Source organism: Prionailurus viverrinus, chromosome C2, assembly GCF_022837055.1.
Source record: "Prionailurus viverrinus isolate Anna chromosome C2, UM_Priviv_1.0, whole genome shotgun sequence".
Classification (NCBI taxonomy): Eukaryota; Metazoa; Chordata; class Mammalia; order Carnivora; family Felidae; genus Prionailurus; species Prionailurus viverrinus.
In genome coordinates this window covers 68,005,111-68,029,560 of record NC_062569.1, presented here as the reverse complement: position 1 = coordinate 68,029,560, position 24,450 = coordinate 68,005,111, and the positions used below count along the sequence as shown (strand labels likewise).

The 24,450-nt window shown below is 34.8% G+C and overlaps 1 protein-coding gene across 11 annotated transcripts in view; it reads right to left on the bottom strand.

The window, feature by feature from the left end:
* The window catches only part of NAALADL2 (N-acetylated alpha-linked acidic dipeptidase like 2), a 1,352,594-nt gene that overhangs the window by 468,896 nt on the left and 859,248 nt on the right, over window positions 1-24,450 (bottom strand). For all 11 annotated transcript variants that reach the window (XM_047875457.1, XM_047875456.1, XM_047875458.1 and 8 more), the window contains one exon: window positions 17,681-17,831. In XM_047875457.1, coding sequence (XP_047731413.1) covers window positions 17,681-17,831 — 151 coding nt within the window. The remainder of the gene's footprint in view (window positions 1-17,680; window positions 17,832-24,450) is intronic.

Here is a 24,450-nt window from a genome sequence, read left to right as displayed (position 1 = left end):
CCCAGAATTCTCAGCTACTTCCCACCTACAACTATTGCCCCTTCTCTGTGCCTTCACACAGCAACTAAATGTAAAGTTGTTTACTTTTGTAGGCTTTTAAAGTTTTGTTTTTAATGTTTTATTTATTTTTGAGAGAGACAGCATTAGCAGGGTGAAGGGCAGAAAGAGAGGGAGACACATAATCCAAAACAGCCTCCAGGCTCTGAGCTGGCAGCACAGAGCCTGACACAGGGTTCGAACTCACTAACTGTGAGATCATGACCTAGCTGAAGTCAGATGCTTGACCGACTGAGCCACCCAGGCACCCCAACTTTTGTAGGCTTTTTAAAAAGGCTTGTGATGACATACCACAGAAAAGCAATAATTTAAGATTGAATATTAACCATCTCTACCCTTAAAAATGGATCAAATCTTTCCCATCACAGGGACTTTTTAAAATCATGTCTTTTCTTAGGGTCAATTGAACACAAATTATTCCACCTATCTTATAAGAACTCTTTTGCACCACAGAATCACACTCCTCACATAGCTTTGTGTATCTAAAAACTCATTTAGGGAAACCTGGGTAACTCAGTCAGTTGACAATCTTACTCTAGATCTCAGTTCAGGTCTTGATTTCAGGGTTGTGAGTTCAGGCCCCACGTTGGGCTCCACAGAGGCATGGAGCTTACTTAAAAACATTAAATAAATAAAAAAAATCATTTATATGTTTTACTACTGCAGAAGCTAGGAATTCCAGTTTCTCCTGTGAAGGACTAGGATTAATCTATTAGGCAATACATTCTGCATCCTTCTTTCGTTAGAGCTGATGCCAGAGCTAGAGTACTAGGACCTTCCTGATTATATTGGATTGTCCATGTGATACCACTGTCAAGTCATAAGCCAAAAAAAGGTACTTAGACCTAACCAGGAACAGAGACTAGTGAATGACCAGAACGGTTGTTACACTTGGCACTTTTTTTTTCTTCTTGAAGACTGTGAAAATAGAGGCATGCTAAAATTATATCTTTTTCCTTTGTACTTTTTTTATGACAATGAAGCAAAAAAGAGGTTTTATAATTTCCACTTGTATTACTTTGCTTGGGTTTCTATAAAAAAGTACCATAGACTGGGTGATTTACACAATAGAAATTTATTTTCTCACAGTTCTGGAGGCTAGAAGTCTGAGATCCAGGTATTTGTGGGATTAGCTTCTTCTGAGGTCTCACCTCTTGGCTTGCAGATGGCCATCTTCTCCCTGTGTCTTTCCGTGGTCTTTCCTCTGTGTCTATGTCCTAATTTCCTCTTCTTAGAAAGACATTAGTCATATTGGATTGTGCCCCATCCCAATGCTCTCGTTTTAACTTAATTACCTCTTTAACAACCCTGTCTCCAAATACAGCCTGAGTTATAGGAAGTTAGTATTTCAACATATGAATTTGTTGGGGAGAGGGAGATTTAGCTCATAACACCTTTTGACTCAAAATCACCCGGATTTCATCATCAAAACTATTAGGAAATAGTGGTATCACACAGTAAATACCCATAATGTTAAGTAGCTATTCATAATAACCCCTTTTATTCTCAAGTGACCTGATTTGTCTGAGTATTACATAGTTACCCTCAGACTAAAGAAAGTTCCTTGGTTTTGTCAACTTTCCCTAGTGCACCAAAAGCCATCCCAGGTGATGCCACAAGGCATCACCCTGATCGAGGTTACTGAATAGCAAACCAACCTGTGATTACTCGGTTTAATATTCATCATGGATTCCAAATCTTTTTTGGAACACTGAAACGACTGAGATTTTCAGATAGAGATGATAGTAATAAGTTTGTGGAGCAGGTGAAAATTTCAGTGAGATGTATTCTAGAAATAATTGCCTAAAGCACATTATCTTTTTTGGCCTATTGCTTAAATATATGTATATCTGTATTATATTAAAAATTGTCACTTTATCTATTTTTCTCAGTATAACATTGCAATTTCTATTCTATTACTGAAATAAGAAAAATCACCTGAGTGACTAGTTAAAGATGCCTGTTTAAGAGTTTTGTTCAGATTTGTGTTTTAAAAAACAGATTTTTGTATATGGTCAGCAATGAACCAGAACAGATCACGCTGAGTAAAAGATTAGCTGGGATACACTGATTTTCTAGACTCAAGACTACACCAAAAATTCAATTATAAATCTAATTACAACTTTAATTGTTAAACAATCAACCAGATTATTTTTTGTTGCTGAGTGTTTTGTTTCCTGCTGACTCATAAGCAGGTGCACCCGCAGGTGTTAACCTTGCCATCACCATGTGACCTAATCCACCCTACTCTTTCTACTTTCTGTATTACTCTTTACCTTATACCTTAAGCTACAAAATGTGCACAAGCTGAGATACAAATCATACATCTCTGGGTAGGAGCATAAAACTAGGGAAGGATTTGTGGCAGAAAGGGGAAGGGGCAGGTGCTTCAGGCTAGCAATCCCACAGTATGTTTGACTAAATAATAGTCTTTCCAGATGCTCCTCTGAAAATGAACTCTATGGTCAAAAGGTTTGGCAAATCTTCCAGGCTACAATGCTTTTGGAGTTTTGAAAAACACATCACGATAATAATAGGTTTTAAAGTTCTACAGTAAAGAAATCTATGTCACTTAGTTTAATCCTCTATTTCCTTAATAGATTTACTGTGTATATGTTTGTAAATGTTATGAAGTCAAAAGTCTGAGGAATTAGAGAAGGAAAAGTAGAAAAGAAAGGCTTTCAAGAAAGGCTTTAGGCTTGCCCAATAGAAAGGAATGAGGGTATTCAATAATCATATAGGGTATATGCATGTAAGTCACAATTTTTGTGGCTCTATAGGTAGTGTCACTTTGTGTTATTCAGGAGTCAAGGAAAGGAAGTTAATTACCTGAACTGTTTCCACCAAACAGAGTTAATTTCAAATGCAAACAAAGTACCAAAGTCTGGCTTTCAACTGATTACAAAAGTAGTCCACATTTATATTCCTCAAATGTCTAACACTGAAATGGTTATCTCTCAAAAAAACATAATATTCCCAAGATTTAATTTTTCCAATTCTCACTGAAAAATTTAGAACTGAGTGGCTGGTGATAAGCAAAACAAAAGTAGAACACATTTTCTCATCCAGGATGCATCTCTCAAATGAAATTGTATGGGACTAAAATTTACAATGCCAGCAGTTTGAAGCAAATGCAATAACACTTTAAAGTAGCATTACAAGATTTATTTTTACATACTTAAAATTCAAAAACTCTTCAGAGAATACGGGAAATGGAAAATGTTTACTTTCGGAGCACTCAACTATGTTTTGGTTCAACACTAAACCATAAAATAATTCATGAAGCATACCCAACATGTGGTTCTTAGAGTCTGCTTAGTAAATAGATTTTAAATAATTCAAGTGGTAAAAAAGACAAACAATCTTTGATTCTCCACGATTATATACAGAATTTCATGGATAATCTAAAACAGTAGATAATCACCAAATTTGGTATAAAATCACACAGCTTTAAGGCATTTATGCTGTAGCATTCATCCAGTAGAATTTTCCTTAATGATGGAAATGCTCTATAATAATAGTCACCTGTGGATACTGAGCACTTGAAATGTCACTAGTATGACTGAATTTTTAATTTTATTTAATTTTAATTGATTTAATTTAAAATTAAAGTGCCACATATGTCTAGAGGCTACCAGATTAGACAGCACAGTTTTAACCCTTGAAAATCATGACCAAGAATGGAGTTAAAGCCAAATTTCTATAGCTGACATTGTGATGCCCTATCTGGATGTTCCATTTTGTCAATGGGAGACATTTTATTTTTTTGAGAGAGAGTGAGAGAGAGCACACAAGCGAGAGCACACAAGAGAGAGAGCACACAAGCAGGAGAGGGGTAGAGGGAAAGAATCTTAAGCAGGCTCCACACATGACACAGAGCTGGATCAGGACCATGAGATAGTGACTTGATCTGAAATCAAGAGTCAGAAGCTTAACCATCTGAGACACCCAGGTGCCCTAAGAGGAGACTTTTAATCCTGCTTCTCTGAGTACTATCAACATAGTGCCACCAGCTGTTACACTGTACACAGTTTGTTTTAGTCCCAGAGAATCATTTCAACCAACGGCATGCCCTTCTCGGGGAGGCACACATCCAAAGACTGATTGCAGAAGAGTCATGAAGGCCTGGCCATTCAGTCCACTATTGGAGAATTCTGATAGACCATACACTCACGGGTGGTTATACTGTCCTGCAGCACCACTTCTATCCCTGCCCAGTCCTTCTGGTGTTTTCTTTTTCCCACAGGTACTTATCTCAAACAAAAATCCTGCCAACCACACTGTCTCTCAGTACCTGCTTCTGGAGAACCCCACTACCAGCAATCTCTAAGAACACTTAGGGAGAGATTTTTAGAATTGCTCCATGAAAAAAAGAAAACAAAAGCACAATTAAGAATAATGAAATGCTGGGCGCCTGGGTGGCTCAGTCGGTTGAGCGTCAACTTCAGCTCAGGTCATGATCTCACAGTCTGTGAGTTCTAGCCCCACGTCAGGCTCTGTGCTGACTGCTTGGAGCCTGGAACCTACTTTGGATTCTGTGTCTCCCTCTCTCTCTGCCCATCCCCTGATCATGCTCTGTCTCTCTCTCTCTCTCTGTCAAAAGTAAGCATTAAAAAAAAAGAATAATGAAATGCTACATTTTATGTAAACTCAAAGGGGGAATAAGAGAACATGCATTTATCTGCTTTTTTAAAAAAAATTTTTTTAACGTTTATTTATTTTTGAGACAGAGAGAGACAGAGCATGAACGGGGGAAAGTCAGAGAGAGGGAGACACAGAATCTGAAACAGGCTCCAGGCTCTGAGCTGTCAGCACAGAGCCCGACGCGGGGCTCGAACTCACGGACCGCGAGATCGTGACCTGAGTCGAAGTCGGCCGCTTAACCGACTGAGCCACCCAGGCGCCCCTTATCTGCTTATTTTTTTTACAAAAAGAAACACAGGAAAGACCAATAAGGAGTGAGTGAAGTGAAATGGAAGAATTGAAGTGGGGGGGAACTTCCCTGAGTACCCATTTTTGTATAATTTTGACTTTTGGAACCATTTTTTATATATATATATATATGTGTGTGTGTACTCAGGGTATACACACACATATATATGTGTACTCAGGGTATACACACACACATATATGTGTATACACACACACACATATATGTGTATATATACACACACACACATATATATATTTTAACATTTATTTATTTTTGAGAGAGAGCATGGAAAAGCGAGTGGGGGAGGGGCAGAGAGAGGGAGACAGAGGATCCAAAGCAGGCTCCATACTATGAGCGCAGAACAGGATGCAGGGCTCCAACCCATGAACCATGAGATCATGACCTAAGCCAAAATCAAGAGTCCATGCTTAATTGACTAAGCCACCCAGGCACCTTGGAACCATGTTATATTTGATATTAAAAGAAGTCATTAAAGACTGAGGGAATAAACAATTAATGTGAACTACAAATACAAACCAATAAATCTAAAGACATTTTAAATAAATAACCACCACACTGAAGAGGGGGTGAATATGAAGAACTAATTTTTGATCACAATATTTTTACTACATACCCTTCCTTTAAAGATAAGAACGGTATACACACACACATATATATACACGCAGAGAACAGAAGTTCTTTATACTATTCTACCAAGTACTTTTAATCTTATATCAAAATGTAAAAATAACGAAAAAAAAAACTAAGTTAATAAATTTATATAGGTTTCTATCCCTATTTTTAGGAAAATCAGCAAGATTTCATTCATATTCTTCTATCACCTCCATAGTTTCCCTATTGCAAATTATGTAATCTTATGCCTCATAATCATTGCACTTTGCTATTTACATATGAATATTGACAGTTTCAAATCTTGTTTTATTTACCTGTATTTCCACTTGAAGTTTAGATTTACTTTAAAATGAATTTGAAGTGAACTATAAAGAAATTAAACATTTTACTATGTCTGGTTTTGCAAAAGAAGAAAAATACACAAAATTCAAATGCCATGTATAAGCATTATTTTATATGTACCATATATAAACACTTATATATATTTATATATTAATAAAAATTTATATACAATTATACATAAACATTTGTATATTTATACATAAGTAAATAAATATATATATATATAAAGATCTAATATACAAATAAACAATTTAGCATTTTATAGGCACATTAAGTAAAATAATTATAAGGGGAGGATTGAAAACATTTAGGAAACAAATGATCGTTAAAGAAATTCAATAGTATATTATTGGCTACTACTAACTTATGAGATTAAAAAAGTATTGCTATAGGGACTAAGAGACTACTATGCACAATTTTATAGGAAAAAAGTGGATAATGTAGAACAGATGGATGGATTCCTAGAAAATATAACCTACCAAAATAAATCATGAAGAAATAGAAAATGTGAACTGACAAATTACTAGTAAGGATTTTAAATCTAAAATCTCCCAACAAAGAAAAGCCCAAGGCCATATGGCTTTGCTGGTGAATTGTACCAAAAATTTAAAGAAGAGTTAATACCAATCCTTCTTAAAATCTTCCAAAAAAAAAAAAAAAAGAAGAAGGAACACTTTCAAACTCATTTTATAAAATCAGCATTAACCTGATACCAAGGCCAGATAGGGACACCACAAAAGAAGAAAATCACGGGTCAATATCCCTAATGAACATAGATGCAAAAATCCTCAACAAAATAGTAGCAAACAGAATTCAATGGTAGATTAAATGGATTATACACCATGATAAAGTGGGATTTATTCTTGGGATATAAGGATGTTCACCATATGTATACCAGTGTAATACACCACAGTAACAGAATGAAGAATAAAAATAGTATGATCTCAATAGATACAGGGACGACATCTGATAAAATTCAACATCCTTTCATGATGAAAACTCCCAACATAATGGGTACAGAGGGCAAGTACTATAAACTAATAAAGATCATTTGCAACAAGCCCACAGCTAATCAATTCTTAATAGTGAAAAGCTGAAACTGAAAGCTTTTCCTCTAAAATCAGGAACAAGATCACCACTGTTATTCAACATTGTACTACAAGTCCTGGCCAGAGCAATTAGGATAGAGAGAAAAATAAAATGCATACAAATCAGAAAGGAAGAAGTGATGATAAATGACAAAACCCTAAAGACACCATCAAAAATCTGTTAGAATAAACAAATTTAGTGATGTATCAGAATACAAAATGAATATACAAAAATAAGTTATGTTTCTGCACACTAATAATGAACTACTGGAAATGAAGAAAATAATCCCATTTACAATAGCATCAAAAGAATGAAATATTTATGAATAAATTTATATAACAGGGTGAAATATCTGTACACTGAAAACCGTAAGACACGGATTTGAAAGAAATTGGAAAAAAAGACACACAAATAAATGTGAAGATAGCCCATGTTCTTGGATTAGAAGAATTAATATTGTTAAAATTTCCATAATACAGGGACACCTGGGTGACTCAGTCCATAAAGTGTCTGATTTCTGCTCAGGTCATGATCTCACAGCTATGTTGACAGCTCAGAGCCTGGAGCCTACTTCAAGTTCTGTGTCTCCTGTTCTCTCTGCCCCTCTCTGCCTTACACTCTGTTTCTGTCTCTCTTTCACAAATGAATAAATGCTAAATTTTTTTTAAGTTTAAAAAATTTTCCATAATACCAAAAGAGGTCTACAGATTCAATGTAATCCTTATAAAAAATTTAATGGCATTTTTCACAGAAATAGAACAAACAATCCTAAACTTTTTATGGAACCACAAAAGATCACAAATGGCCAAAACAATCTTGAAAAGAAGACCAAAGGTGAAGGAACCATGTGTTCCAATTCAAAAGTATGTTACAGAGCCATAGTAATCAAAACAGTATGGTATTGGCAAAAAACAGATATACAGATCAAGAGAAAAAAACAGAAAGCCTATAAATAAACACATCCACACATGGATAACTAATAATGGACAAGGAGCCAAGAATATACAATGGGGAATGGATAGTCTGTTAATAAATAATGTTAGTTAAATTGGATAGCCATATGGAAAAGAATGAAACTGGACTCCTATCTTACATCACTCACAAAAATCAAAGTGGATTAAAGATTTGAACATAAGTCATAACATCGTACAACTCCTATAAGAAAACATAGATGGTAAGCACTTTACATTGGTATCAGCAGTGATATTTGGGGATTTGATACCAAAAGCAAAGGCAATTATTTATTTTGCAAAAGAAAAAAAAAAAAACAAATGAGACTATATCAAACTAAAAAGCTTTGCACAGCAAATGAAACAATCAACAAAATGAGAAGGCATCCAATGGAATGGGAAAATAGATTTGCAAATAACTTATCACGTAGGAATTACTATCCAAAAATTCAAAATACACAAGGAGGCCATACAATTCATTAGAGGGAAGAAGAAGAAGAAGAAGAAGAAGAAGAAGAAGAAGAAGAAGAAAAAGAAGGGGGAGGAGGAGGAGGGGGAGGGGGAGGAGGGGAAGGAAGAGGAGTGAGGGAAGAGGAGGGAGAGGAGGGGAAGGAGGAGGAGGAGGAAGAGGAGGAGGAGGAGGAGGGAAGGAGGGCAAGGAGGGGGAGGAGAAGAAGAAGAAGAAAGAAGGAGAAAGAAGAAGAAGAAAAGAAAGAATCCCCAATTGAAAAGTGGGCAAAGGACCTGAATAGACATTTTTTTTCCAAAGACAGTATACAAATGTCCAGTAGGTGCATGAAAAGTTGTACAACATCACCAATCATCCAGGGAAATCTGCATATCAAAATTACACCTGTTAGGATGTCTATTATCAAAAAGTCAAAAGATACAAATGCTGGTAAGGATGGAGAGTGAAGGAAACCCTTGTATACTGTTGGTGGGACTATAATCTGATACAGCAACTATGGAAAACAGTATGGAAGTTCCTCAACAAAGACAAATAGTATTACCACATGACCAAGTAATCCTAATTCTGTGTATATATTGAAAGACAATGGAATCACTATCTCAAAAAGATAACTATATTCCTATGTTCATTGTAGCACTAGTCACAATCACTAAAGTATGAAAACCAACTATGTGTCAGTCTACAGATGAATAACAAAGAAATTGTGGCATACATACACAAGGGTTATTATTCAGCCTTAAAAAGTAAACAACTCCTGACATTTGAAACAACTTAGATGAACCTGAAGGATGTTATGCTAAGTAAAATTAGCCAAAGAAAGATAAATACTGCATGGTATCATTTATATGTGGAATCTGAAAAAAAAATACATACAAGATAGAGAGAGGAAAAAAGAAGGAGAAATAAAGAAAAGTTGAACTTATAGAAACAAAGTAGAATGATGGTTGCCAGGGTCTGTTAAGTGGGAGAAATTGGGACAGCCTGGCAATAGGGTACAAAACTGACATTATAAGAAGAATAAATAATGTCTGAAGATCTAATATTTAACATGGTGATTATAGGTAATGATATTGTATTACATAGTTGAAATTTGCCATGAAAGTAAAAAATTATATGTTCTTACCAAAAAATAAAAGAATAAAAAGAAGGTAAATATAATAGGTGAGGAATGTGTTAATTAACTCAGTAGGAATCCTTCACAAGTTATATATGTATTGACTCATCATATTGTTTTCCTTAAATATACTGAAATTGTCAAGTATACCTCAGTAAAGCTGAAAAATGGAAAAAAAATAAAAAGGAGTTAATGAAAATCTTAATTACCTTGACCTACTTAGAGAATTAAGCAATAGAATGTCACATTTAACATGGATATAGAAAGCTTTTCTGTAGTGACTATATTACTAACTTTAGTTTCCAGATTGCTTTGGCATAATATGGATTATTTTCAGCCAGTAACTAGAAAAGAAAAAAAAAATTAACACATATCATGCCCTGTTTTCTGAAAGACATCAACAAAGAATACTTTTGAGTTCACTATAATTTTTGATTTGGAAATCAACTTCCTGTTTTTTTAAGTTTATTTATTTATTTTGAGCAAACTGGATGTGGGGCTTAAACCCAAGAAACCATGAGATCATGACCTGAGGTGAAACCAAGAGTCAGATGCTCAACGTACTCAGCCACCCAAGCACACTGGAAACCAACTTCTTAAACCGCTGAGACTTACTATATAAGGCTATGAGAATTGTCTGATACTTCCGGAGTATAATTTGCCACATGTTGAAAATTCACTCTTCATAATGAATAGTTTAGAAATAATAAGATTGCTATTATATTTATATAGCCTTTATCATTTGATAGTGAAAGTCAAAACAGACTACACTGATATTTTTATGATTCACATTAGTTCTATTAATGATATTTTCTCTAAGATAGCTTAAGTTTGGCAACACTAAAACCTCCTGCTACTATAGTTTACAGTTCCTGACCATAGCAGATAAAAAAGTATAAAAAGTAGCTGGGAAAAGTAAAATTAATTGTACTGTACAGCATAATTTATTATTTCTCAGATGTATTCTTGCTCTTTTATGCAATTTCGGCAGATATTTTCTGCTCAGCTACTGCCTACTACTTTGAAAAAGGGGTTGTACTTATGATATTATGAATTTCAATCTTTCAGAAAGATAATCAGATGGTTGTATTTTACACAGTTTAAAGCTATTAAAGGAAAAGGTTAATAAAGTTGGGGAAATGACAGGTTTGAATACATTCCACTAAAATAATCTATATAATTTTGTGATTGAAAATAAAACAAGGTCTTTTTGTTGTTGCTTTTCTTCACATACTTTGGTTAATTAATTATTCAATTTATTTATTTTATAATATATAATTGTTATTTTTGTAGATAAGAATAGAAACTCTAGTCTGGAAGAATAGTGGCAATTGCATATGATTCAATCTAAATTTGTTCTGATGTCATAGTGAACAATTTGAACATGTTGATGTCTAAACCCGTAGGCAAGCTTTATAAATTTAGCATTGTATTTTATGTTTCACTTGCAACATTACACTTAAGCAAGTGTTAAAAGCAGGGAAAAAACAAACACATGAAGCCAAGTGCTGTTTTTAACATTAAATTTGAATCATTTGTCAGATATCACACCAAATGCAACTCTGATTTTCATAAATCTCATTTACCTAAATTTTATGGTTGATGCCAGATAATGTTAGTAGAATCCCCATTTGGTTAGAAGTTCTGCACTTGGGATTTAAAGTCTGGTTATGTTAATCTAGTTACTTTGATTAGGTCAGTTTCTCTAAGTATCAATTTACTTATCTAGAAAGTGGGGATAATAAAAGCTGTCCTGCTGAAAGATCTAATAAGATAAAGCATACAAACTCGTCCTATAAAAATGTAAAACTAATTTTTTCTGTTGTTTCCATTAGCTTCTTATACTAATTGTGATGGAAATTCACTGATAAATCATTTTTTCAAGCAGTGGATTTTATCATCTTGGAATCCCCATAGATTTTTATGGCAACTTTGATTCTTAAACAAATGGATTATCTCCACTGAGTATGTGTTTAATTCAAAATAGAGGGTTCCAAGCACAATAATTAGTAAAGAACATCCTGAGTGACTAATAAACTACGTGGCACACACATATTATCTATGAACATAATCATTCAAAATATTCTCTAAGGGGCTGTAATCTCAGACATTCTAGCAGTTATAAATTTCTCTGTTTGAGATCAAGAAAACCTATGTAACTAAAATTATTTTTCAAACAAAATTTAAATTTTTGCAAGGAGCAGTTTGAATTTAAACAATCTGTCTTTTCAATATGGTGCAAATTAAACTCACCAAGAAAAAAATCAGCTTAACAATGAGCCACTCTTTAAATAGTTCTTAGAATCAAGTTGGACAATATTTCACGTAAATCTGAAGCCTTCAGGACACATACAAGAACCACCAGTTAGAGTAAAATAATAAAAACACAGACACTTTATTTTTTCCCAACAAAATGACAAGGCATTTCATGCTGTGAATATCTAACACTTTGTTTTGACACTAGGCACATATTTATATTTCCTGCTATTCTAGTGAGGGAATAGTTCAACACTGTCTCAGTTGATTTAGTGCCAACTGAAGTCAGTCTTCTGACATTTGTCCAGGTAACTGGACCAAGAACACCTGGAGAAGACTTGTCACAAATTACAGTGATATTCTTTATTCTTTGAATGGTTTGGGTTGGCAGAGGTGATGTTGAACAGACAGCAGGTAAACAACACACAGATTCACTGAATTGTAACACTGGGAATATTAAATAAACTGTGTCGTTTGATACACTTCACTAGAGTAAAACCACTGAAAAAACCCTTCCTCTCCAGAATTTGAAACAAAGAAAAAAAAAGGGGAAAAAACAGGATTGTAACAAATGGAGGGACATATACACAAAACTTTAAATCAAGATGGATTTCAGAAAGTAGGGTATAAGGATAATTAAGTCTAAGTCAAGATAAAAGAAAATTTGGATTTCAATTAACTAGTTGTCCATAGATTAGACAGGCAGTTTTTTGGAGATGGTACTAAAAATAAATTCTATATCCAGGAGAAGTTTCCGAAGATAAATTATTTTTTTAAAAAAAAGAATATGGAAAGAAAAGAATTTTTAACTACTAATAGTATTTTTGGTCTGGTTGTCAGACAATCTGAAGCTTAGAAATTGGGGAAGGATTTTCTTTTCCACGTTTCAACATAGGCCAAATGATATATCCTTAAAGATACCCATTTCTCACCTCCCTATATTTATTCTCACCCTTAGCTTTCTGGTTCACTCTTTGTTTCGAGTTTTACCAATTAATACATTAAAGTTAAGTATATCTTTGTTTATAACTGGTCACTGGTGTTATAATTATGAGCAGTGACTGTAAATGTTAGTTCTTATTCCACATTTCCATGAGCCCCCAGCTAACGTGATGATAAGTTTTTGTCACTCAAAACCATATGAGCCCTAAAGTCTCTTAGAATTCTAAAATTAGATGGTTCTAGGGAATGAGGTATGCTTCGACTATAGTTTATTATAGTTGAAATACTTGTAGCAAGTTGGTGGAAGCAGTATGATGAAGTCTGCTATTCTGGACACTTAATCTTTGAAACATTTGATAATTTATCAAAGGAATTAAGAGAATACATTAGACTTTAAATATCCTAATATCTTAAGCAGAATTTCTGCTGTTTTGAGTGGTACAATAGGTGTGAAAGAATTGACAGGAGCATTTAAGGAGAAAAAAAAACCACGTATTTTGTAAACAAACCTGTCAGAAGTACAATGCTTATAGACACTTTTTTTTTTTTAGTTTTAATTAGGTTAATTAGAATCAGGGTACAGCCCAGGGTCAGAATCATCAAAGACAAGTAGTCATGTTAAGGGAACAAGTTACTCACTCAACCAATATTTACTGAGAGCTAATGGAGTAGAAAAACTGGGTCCAGGATCCAGAGCACATATATTCCTCAGTCCTGATTGGCATGGAGGCAGGGAAATGAAAGACAGCAATATAAGATATTGAAAGAACAGTAATATGAGGTCACAAAGTTTAGGTCAGTAGTCCTAGTGGTCCAAATGTGATTTGGCAGATGAAGCATAGAGTTCTTTAACTCATTGGGTCTCAAAATTCATTTGCATCACCTGAAGAGTTTGTTAGAACACAGAAAGTTGGGCCCCTCTTTCAGAATTCCTATTTAAGTCTGGGGCAAAGTTTTAGATACTGCATTTCCTTACAAACCATCTTGTAAGATCTGTATCTCTATCTATGTATCTATGTATTTATTATATTAGTATGGTTCCTTTTAATGTGAAGAAAATAAGGTTCATTGTGGTTAATATGCCAAATGAAGGTAAGGGCTTATTTCTGTTAAAAGAATGAGACTTTTTTTTCAGTGTTATGGGAGGAAAGGTTATTTAAAATCTTTTTTACTCTTTGTTCTGATTCCATAATAATCAAGAACTTTCTGGATATGCAATGAGGCTTACTGAGCAAAAAACCTATCTTACAGAAGTTCCTGTGTCTTATGTAAATCCATTTGGATCATGTATCATGGAAGAGTGCCTTGGCATTCTTGTTTAAAAAACACCTACTTGGGGCACCTGCGTGGCTCAGTTGGTTAAGCATCCAACTTCAGCTCAGTTCACGATTTAACGGCTCGTGATTTCAAACCCCACCTCGCTCGGGCTCTTTGCTGACAGCTCAGAACCTGGAGCCTGCTTCATATTCTGTGTCTCCCTCTTTCTCTGCCCCTCTCCCACTCATGCTCTGTATTTGTCTCAAAAATAAATAAACATTAAAAAATAATAAAAAACACCTACTTGAATCAATACAAAAATTGTGGTATGCTTCCCAATAATAAAAGAAAATTACTTACTGATACATGCAACAATGAATAAACATCAAAGACATTATTGTGAGCAAAAGAACTTGCACACAATATACTTACTGTGTGTTTCTATTTGTACCAAGTTCTAAAATGTACCATGATATATGTGAGACTGGTGCTTAGCAAGGGCTGGTGATGGGAAGGATTCTGAACTCTCAGACGTGATGAAAATGTACTATAGCTAAATAGGCAGAGAGATTACATGGGTATATCCTTTTGTCAGTTAAGATGTGTACATTTCAATCTGTGTAAATTTTCTGTGTAAAAATAGCAAGTGGCGCTGTGGGATGTGAGAGATGTACAGACAACACAAAACATAAAACTAGAAATGTAGATAGTTAAGGAAGCCAGGTGAGGCATATGGAAAGTTCATTATGCTATTCTGTTTATAATATATACATATATTAAAAAACAAAACCACACACTTGGATTTTTATTATTCCATACCCTTCTTTAGAACTTAATTATCCTTAGATTAGTTAATAAAATAAAATTCCTAAAACTGGAAAAAGAAGTGCTTTTATATTACTTCCTCTAATAATCATTTACCTAACTATACTGTAGGGTATTAAGTCAGATACTTTTATTCACTTTGAACAAATATTTATTTGTAGTTTTTATTTACAATTCACAACCTGTCTTCTCCTCTTCCCTCTCTTCCTCCCCACAAAATTGAGGAGGGTTGCATTACATTTTTTAAAAATGTGACCCAAACCCCAAGACACAGAGATCTTAAGACAATTGCAGGAGGAAGGGATAAATGAATCAGAAACCAGTGGAATAGGTCACTACAGTTCATGAGAGCTTCTCAGCAACCAGAGAAAAGAGAGAAAAGGGTTGAATCTTTTCATTTTCTTTATGTTTTATAGAGATTAATATGTAAAAGAAAAAAAAAGAGACCCTCCCCTGGCCACACATATACACTGGCATGATATTTGTAAAGGAATTCTTCATGTGAGTACATTAAGAATTGAGTGATATTATTTATTGCATTTGCATTTTGTTATTGGGCCTAAGAATTCTGACTTATAATTTTGCCCCAAATGGTTAGTTATTTCATCTTTGTTTAAGAATGTAGGCAGCAAGTGTGATTACTCACATTATAAAAATGCTTCTGTAAGAAGGATTCTAAAGGAATGATGGAAGTAGAAAATCATGATTTAGCAAATACCACAGAAATAATTGTAACAAACAAGAGTCATTGATGAATGCTGTTATTTATGAGGAAAAGTACAATAAAAAAGAGGATATTTAGGTATCCTTATAGTATCTTCCCAGAAGACATCCATGGATTACAACGGGGAAAAATAGTACCAATACAGGAGAGAAAACTGGCAAACACCAGTTTGAAACACATAGTTTTCATAACCAAGGGATAAAAGTTAATAGCATGGGAAATGACGCATATCCGCAATATGTACCTCCTCACATAATACACTGAGGAGGGCACACCATCTCTTCTGCAGTATTCCTGCCAAAAACCTATAACCACAATTTAATCATTAGAAAATATTGGACAAACTCAGTTGAGAGATTCTACAAAATAAACTGCCAGTATTCTTCAAAGGGTCAGGGTAATAAAAGAGATACTGAGGGATTATTTCAGATTGGAGAGGAGTAAGGAGACAAGGTAACTGAAATGTAGCATGGAATTCCAGACAGGATACTGGGTCAGAAAAAAAAAAAAGTCTATAATTAGTTAACAGCGCTGTATCAATGCTAATTTTATGGCTTTGGTACCTGCATAATATTATGTAAGATGTTAATATGAGAGAAAGCTGGCATTAAGTTACACAGATTTTCTAAATACTCTATTTAAAATTGTTTGTGAGTTGAAATTATTTCAAAGAAAATAAGAGAAAAGAAAAAGGGGGAAAAAAGCATTCTGAGATTGCTTGAGAATCTGGCCAACATTTTGCTAGATAATAACGGATTCTAATTTATGAAATGACTGGAGCCAAAAACAATGTTAAGAGCAAATGGGGGTGATTGAGCAATTTACCAATTTAAAAGGAGTATTCATAAAGTAGCTTTGCGATAGCATGGCAGCCTACTGATTCATCACCAAGAGTTAGCCTCCACATGTACACGCCTGATGCTGAGCTGTAACAGCCCAGGGAAGTCAGAGCATTTGCAAATGGGAGAGGTGGAATGGATTTTTGGTGATGCCTAGAAATTGTAGATGGACATTTCCTAATTTTAATTTCAAAATTCTGTAAAAGACTGTAAAACACAGATCAATAAGGTCTCAAGAAAAATTCTTAAATAGATTATTTAAAGTGTACGTGGGAGGACAAAGCAGACACCAGTAGACCTAACACAATTTATAAATTATAACTCATATTTGACTCAATAGACTTCTTTCTTGGAGAGTTATTGATTAAGCAGAGAAGTTAATATAGATAGAGAGAGGACAACTGGACTTTAATAAGATAATTAGAATGTTCTTTGTGATGTTTTCTGGAAAACAGGGAGGAATTTTGGCAAAATACATGAATTATTACATGAAGTTTTTGTTACTTTATTTACTGGCAGTAGTGTCATGGCTAATGGGTTACTATCACCCTGGAAGAAGGTTCACAGAACTTCTTCTTTGACCAAGTCTGTATTAACGGACTACTTGTTAATGATACACTGGACAGAAATTCAATGATGCAGGAAGCACCTGCCAAAATCACAGGTGTCTTCTCTCTACCACATGACCTCCCCAATAACATGAACACAACTTATCGAGAAAGGGAAGGATATTTGATGCAAAGATGGCCATCTCTATGCCACCAGTGACTGATCCCTTCCTTTAGGGAGCCAGACAAGTCGTTCATATTAACTCCTTTCTTCTCCAACATTATTTCCACTACTCACTCAAGACCATGTGTAACCCTAGACTCGGTACTGAAAGTAATCAAAGACATCCGAAAGCAGCAGCTATTTCATCCTTCTAGGTATTTTTATGTTTTCCACTATTTGGAGTGCCTGTCCCACAGAGTATTAATTTATCTTTAAGTCAATCAATAATAATATAAAATATGTTTTCTCTTTGTTCACAATACTGCAATTTACCCAAACATCTATTACAGACTTCCAAAAGAGTTTTATTCCAACAAAGGGTAGCCTATAATTTGAGCAGATAAAAAAAATTATTTTTTTAAATATGGGTGGTAAGAATTTTCCAACTTTGCCATTCCTTGATTAATTTAGGTGGTATGTACTCATAAATTACAACCTGTAATAGTTAAGAGGATAATAAAGATTAACAACACACTTACCCACACTTGGATAACCAGGCGTAGAAGGGTCTCCTCCTGGGTTCAGTGACACCATGAAGGTATCATAGCTAAGATTTGCAGTCTTTGGTAAATCACAAGGATCAATATATAGAAGAACACCACCAAATCCAGCCTTTTCCAATAAAGAAAGCTAAAAGAGGAGAAAAAAAAAACTATTAAAAATATCAGATGCAAATATCTACTGTCCTGAACCTTCCTGAGGGCCCCCACTATACCAGTCACTCTGATCTCTGCCCTGGATGGGCCAACCAGATCTCCCAGATATAGCAACTGAGGCATACAAGGAACTAAGGGGCCTCCCTCTGAATGGTGAGTTCCTGCTCTGTCTCTGTCACTAAGGATTTTGAAAGTAGTTCCTGAATGGGGTAGCTAAGTGGCTTAGTTGGTTAAGCATCTGACTCTTGATTTCGGCTCAGGTCATGATCTTGTGGTCCATGAGATGAAGCCCCATGTCAGGCTCTGGGTTGACAGTGTGGAGCCTGCTTGGGATCTCTCTCTCCCTCTCTTTCTGCCCCTTCCCTAATCTCTCTAAATAAATAAATAAATAAATAAATAAATAAATAAATAAATAAATAAACAAACAAACTTAAAAAAAAAAAGAAAACAATTCCTGACTACTTCATTTGAAACATATCTAATGCAGATTCCTCTCTCTTCTTCAGTAAGTATGATGGGAAGGATGAACTTGACATTTCATGTTCTTTTTGTTTTAACTTGGTAAATTAATTTTTTTGGGTAAAGAGCTTGTATACTTTAGGGTGATTTACCTGATGTGGAAAACAATAATCATAATTTGCTAATCCATTTGTTTCTCCTGAGAGGGGAAAGGTACTTAGGGGACACTGGGGAAAGAAATGATGGAGATGATGGCTAGGAATCACATTAAGTGTAGGCAGTTGCAATTCACTGTGTGACTCTAGTTAACACTTGTGCTTCACTTCTCAATTACTGCTTCTCTTGTTTATTTTTACAGTGGACTAAACAATACAGTAGCTTGTGGATCTGGCTGGACCCCACCATGAGGACAGAATCATGCTTATCTTCTCTTCCAATGTTCACTTGCACTTAGGGGGCACATAGTAGACATTCAAGAGTGTCGCTAAATGAAAGAACGAATGAGAAAGATGCTGGTTTGGCATGGCAGCTACTCTTGAAAAAAAGAGAAGTCTAAGAAAATACTTAGGATGTGCTTCTATTGGAAAAATAAAACATAATTGTACCTACAATATGGTTTTTACATAAAAGAAGTTATAGTAGAAAAATAAAAATACTTGATGTAAGTACATCACATTCATGGCATTTTTTCAACTCCTTTAAAAATATTCTGTAACTTCCCATTTTTGAATAATGGACAAGTACATATTATTTTAATTAATACATATTATATTAAACATACTTTATTATCAATCAGAAAAAAATAACCCTGATACCCTAAGCAAAGAATGTTTGACTCACATGTTGAGTCATGTTTTTCCTATAAGTGCTTTACTGAAAAGGGAGAAGAATTTAGGGAGGGGGGAGAAATGAGAAAAGGAAAAAAGAGCAAAGAACATGTCAATAAGAAGGCTGGATTTAAGACTGACTCTGAAAAGCTCACACTGAAGTCCTTAGGGAGGGTTTCTAATGTTTAGATGCTGAAATTGCTATTTCTAAAAAAAATTATCAATGGAATGATTTTGAATGTTCTGCTTACTATAGGAGAACATATTAAGAAAGAAATATGAACAACTCCAGAAAACAATTTCTAAGTATTAAAAATTACTTTAAAAAAATTAAGTAATTCATGATCACTAGACAAAAAAAAAGATACAGGCAAATAGTAACAATCCTATTATCCTATCTGTCAAAAAGTAGTAAATGTTAATATTTCTAAACTCTTTTATTAGGGCTTAGGCACATATACACATATACTTACAAAATAAGACCACTTACCATAAATTTTGCAACCTTTCTTTTTTTTTCTCATAATACCATATACTAAATATTGGTCCATGCTGATAAGTACACTTTCATATAACATTAATAATTGTACACTGTATATATGTGAATGCTATAAATAATACAATAATAAGATATAGAAATGCTGCCAAATGTTATTTAACCAATCCTTGACTGTTATTTACATGAAATTTAACTTTTTGTATCATACTTCAATAAACTTCCTTATAGCTAAATCATTGCACAAATGTATATTTTCATGAAATATATTTCTACAGAAAGAATTTGTAGGTGAAAGTATTACTATTTTTTATGATTTTCGATAAAATATTTTCCCTCCAGAAAAGCTATATATAACTAGCTACATTCTTACCAGTCATATATCTGAGTACTTATTTCCTCCATCACCAGCATTGAATATTACTTTTTAAGAAATATTTGCCAATCTAGCCAAAAATTTACCGTCCATTTTTAAAAAATTACAAGTGACATTAAATTTATTTTTGCTAGTAATTTTGGTCACTTGCATATTTTCTGAAGAATTACCTGATAGTGAAAATTTTTGTGATTCCTGGGGTACTTATCCATTCACAACTATATACTGAGTGTCACTTTTTGCACATAATATGCTGGCATTGGCATATGGAGATAAGTAGGACAAAGTGCCTGCTCTTAGGAAGTCAGTTAACCAGTGGAATGATTAATAGTTTTCATCTTAAGTGTTAACCCCAATTAACTGGCAACTAGTGGCTGCCTGGGGAAGCATTGCGAGGCCAAGTTCAGGGTCAGTGAAAAGTGGAAAATAGCTCTATGAGAGACGTCTGCCATGGACACAAGAAAGGCAAGTGATGCTCCACATTTTTTGGTTGTTGTCGACCCTGCTTCAGTGGGATAGTCAAATTATCTTCAAAAAATCTCTTTTAAAAAGGTCAATATATTAACTATTTGACTCCTTAAACTTTATGACACCTGGTGACTTAGAATTTATCATAGTCAAAAATAAAATGCTACAGTTGCATATTTTGTTTCTTGTGCTTATGACTGGTAATACATTGCGATTTCTTTTATAATCAATATATACCATGATATTTTTCTATACTTGACAGCTTATAATGAAGCTATGTAGTTTAATAGTATAGTATCTCTTGCCAGAGTTGATTACCTCCCTACAACCCTGAAGAGATAGCCTTATATGTGATTTTATCCCCTCTTCCCATCCTCTGCCTGTAATGGTTGGACCTGAGGGGGACAGGTCTTCAATGTTGTCAAATCTGGTTCATGATGCTGTCCCTTACTGGCCACCACAGAGCTCCTAAATAAGTAACTTGGTGGCCTAGTTTCAGAAATTATTACGGGATTTCCAATGAAGTGGCAATTGAGGAAACTGCCTATATTAAATCAAATAACAAATGTTCCTCTACATTGTTAGAAAAGCATTTTGAACATGGTGAGGTAGTGGTTACCTAAAATATTCAAAGGATCTACTCTTCTAGTGAGATCATATTCTATAAAAATGCATTCAAAGGCAAGTCAATATAAAAAGGAGTAAGCTAAGCTGTCACTGGGTTGTCTGCTTTTGACTGTCCCTGGGAGCACAAGTAGAAGTTATTAGCCCTGCCCAGAACCCTTCATACTTTCAGATCACTTGAGACCTAGGATGATTCTACAGGGGGTCTAATTCATGAAAAGAGAAGGCAAATGTAAAGCTAAGATTTCTTAACACAGAAGTTTGATTATCTTTTGCTTCTCTCTCTCAAGTATATTACGTGATAAGTTTAGCGTTCTTCATCATGTTTTCTACCTTGTAAACTAAGACAGTATTTGACATAACAGGGAGACACAAAAAATGAGTCAAGCAAATGGCCCTGAGCTCAAGTGTTACAAGGTCATGAAGAAGCAACTCACAGCCACAGGCTAGTATAGTGTACTGAGCCATCAGTCTGTATCACCCTGCAAGGGCACCATTTCCTAATTTACATAAAATACTATAGGAACACATTTCCATGAAAGTAGAAATCATTAAATCAGCCTCCTACCCTTTTATTTAGCTCAAGGACTTACTAAGTCTTTGGTGCCTGAGATAGGGGCTGGGCTAGTAACTGAGAAATGGTCCCTATAGTCTACCCTGGGACACTTCTGTTTCTATATGCAGAGTCAGTCAACTCCCTTCAAGCTAGGTCATGATTCCGCCAACAAACGAGACATTATTTGAAGCAATTCTAGTCCTCAAAGTAAAATTGTATTGTATTTAACTTTTTTTTAATGTTTATTTATTTTTGAGAGAGATAGAGCATGAGCAGAGGATGGGCAGGGAGAGAGGGAGACACAGAATCCAAACCAGGCTCCAGGCTCTGAGCTGGCAGCACAGAGCCCAGCATGGGGCTTGAACTCACAAACTGTGAAATCATGACCTAAGCTGAAGTTGGATGCTTAACTGACTGAGGTACCCAGGTGCCCCTACTGTATTTTTTATCTACAGGAATTAATAAGGATTTTATGGGTGTTTTTAGTCTGCTTGAAGACAGGAATGCTGTAGCTTCAATTTATATCCACAGTGCCTAGAATAGTACCTGCTACCAAATGATTTTTCTTTTTTTAAGTTAATGAATAAATTAGTATGTGTATCAATGAATGAACAAATGAATACACAGTGCATATGGGTACAAGTGTATTACATGAATATTATTTTGTTCTACATTTCACACCCACTGGCTGGAAAACATGCAATACATTTTGTGGCAGCTTGGATATACATGTGTTGGAATGTGAATAGAAGTATTAAACCAGCTTATTTCTGAAATTAACACACACACACACACACACACACACACACACACTCAATTAGATGTGTTATGCTTAAACTTCCATAAAAATACATAATTAAAATAGAATTATTTTGTTTTGATTTTTGTGTTATTTCATTTTATGTTTTGTTACCTAAGAGTAGAGACAAGGAGTGTTAGAGACTAGCACACTAAGATTTGAACATGTGAGTTTGTCTTGTTGACAGGGTCTTGCAGATAAAATGTCTTTGGCTAACTTCAAGGAGGCTGATCCCATATTTCTTTCTGTGAAACATATTAATACATTTCTCCTTGTGTGTAGTGTATAAAGCTAGGTCTTAACAGTTGCCAAATAATTGCTTCTGAAATAAATGGTACTACAAATCCATAGGCAGGATACAGCAGCCTTATTGAACAGATCTTACAAATCTTAAAGCTCCCTGAAAACTACTCACTCAGAGAGTAAGTAGTCTGGTACCTAAAAATGGTCCCACATAGGTTTATATTTCCACTGTCTTGGGGCAGGCAGCATGTGGGTGGCTGTATGGTATTCCTATATTCAGGGGGAGAAAAAAATCATTCAAAGAAGATCAAAGCCAGGAAGAGTGAAAGCGAAAGGACCCTGTTCTGATTCCTGACACTTATTAACTTCTGTTCTTACTTTTCAACGAAACCATTTTTTTTCTCTTCCAGAATGAAGGTGCTGTTATGAGGTAGTCAATCCACTTCCTCAGTATCTTCAATGTGAATTCCACAACTAGACTTCAATCCATTCATAGATGTTCCTAAGTTGTCAATTCATCCTTTTGAATCCATCAAATGTCAGCCTTGCTCTTTTTATTTTCACTGATTACAATGCATGGAATCCCTCAACTACCACCTAATTTCAAGAACCTGAAGTTGAAAGCTTGTGTTTTCCCCTGTTACTTAGGTTCCTTAAAACACTGTTCAAGCACTAGAACCATTCTTCTGGCCTCCATAGCTAGAAAAGCTTTCTGAGTCTTCATGTGAAAACAAGAGCAAATATAACAATAAGAGGACCTTAGTCTTACAGGTAAAATTACAGTCTACTGTTATGGGCTGAATTTTTTTCACCTTAAGATACATATGCTTAAGTCCTAATCTTCAGTACCTCAGAATGTGACTATATTTGGAAATAGAGTCTTTAAAGAGGTAATTAAGGTTAAATGAGGTCATATTTATGGACTCTAATCCAGTATGACTAGTGTCCTGAAGAAGAAGAGATGTATCAGAGATGTGTGTACATGGAGAAAAGGCACATGAGGACACAGCAAAAAGGAGGTGATTAGCCAAAAAGAAAGGCCTCAGGCTAAACCAAACTTGTTAACACATTGATCTTAAATTTTCAGCACCCTCAAGCTGTGAGAAATTTTCTCTTTAAACTACCCAAAATACCCAAACTGTGGTATTTTGTTATGGCAGCCCTAGCAAACTCATACATTCACAGAAGGTGCCACACTTTATACAAAGACTTGGAAAAATATTTGTGATCAGTATCTAAGCCTTCTGAGTCTTTTTTAAGCCAAATCATCTAGTACTAATTGCACATCTACTATGATTCAGATAGTATCCCCAAAGCTATTTGTTGAATTTCATTCAGAATATCAAATACGTCATGTCAACTTCCACTAAGTAGTTGTTGAAATTGTAATTCAGAAAGGATAAGAGCTTGATCCATGGTCTGAACTACTAAGTGGCAATTCCAGGGATCAAACTAGAATTTTCCAAATTCAACTCTGGCAATCTTTCTGCTAAAGCACAACTTTGCTTTCAATAACACATCCATCCTTTACAAAGACAAATAGACTGTCTAAAGGGTGAATTTATAAAACACATCAGATTCTCTTGCTGTGATTTTCTTTCCGAGAGGACACTGGAATCAATACTGTGTGAATTATATGCCTATTTATTTAGATTGCTAAAAAGACCTGGATTTTTACAAAGTACTGTCAGGGGAATTAATATGCATTATAACAGAATGTGTTAAGGATTCATGGCTTTAGTGAC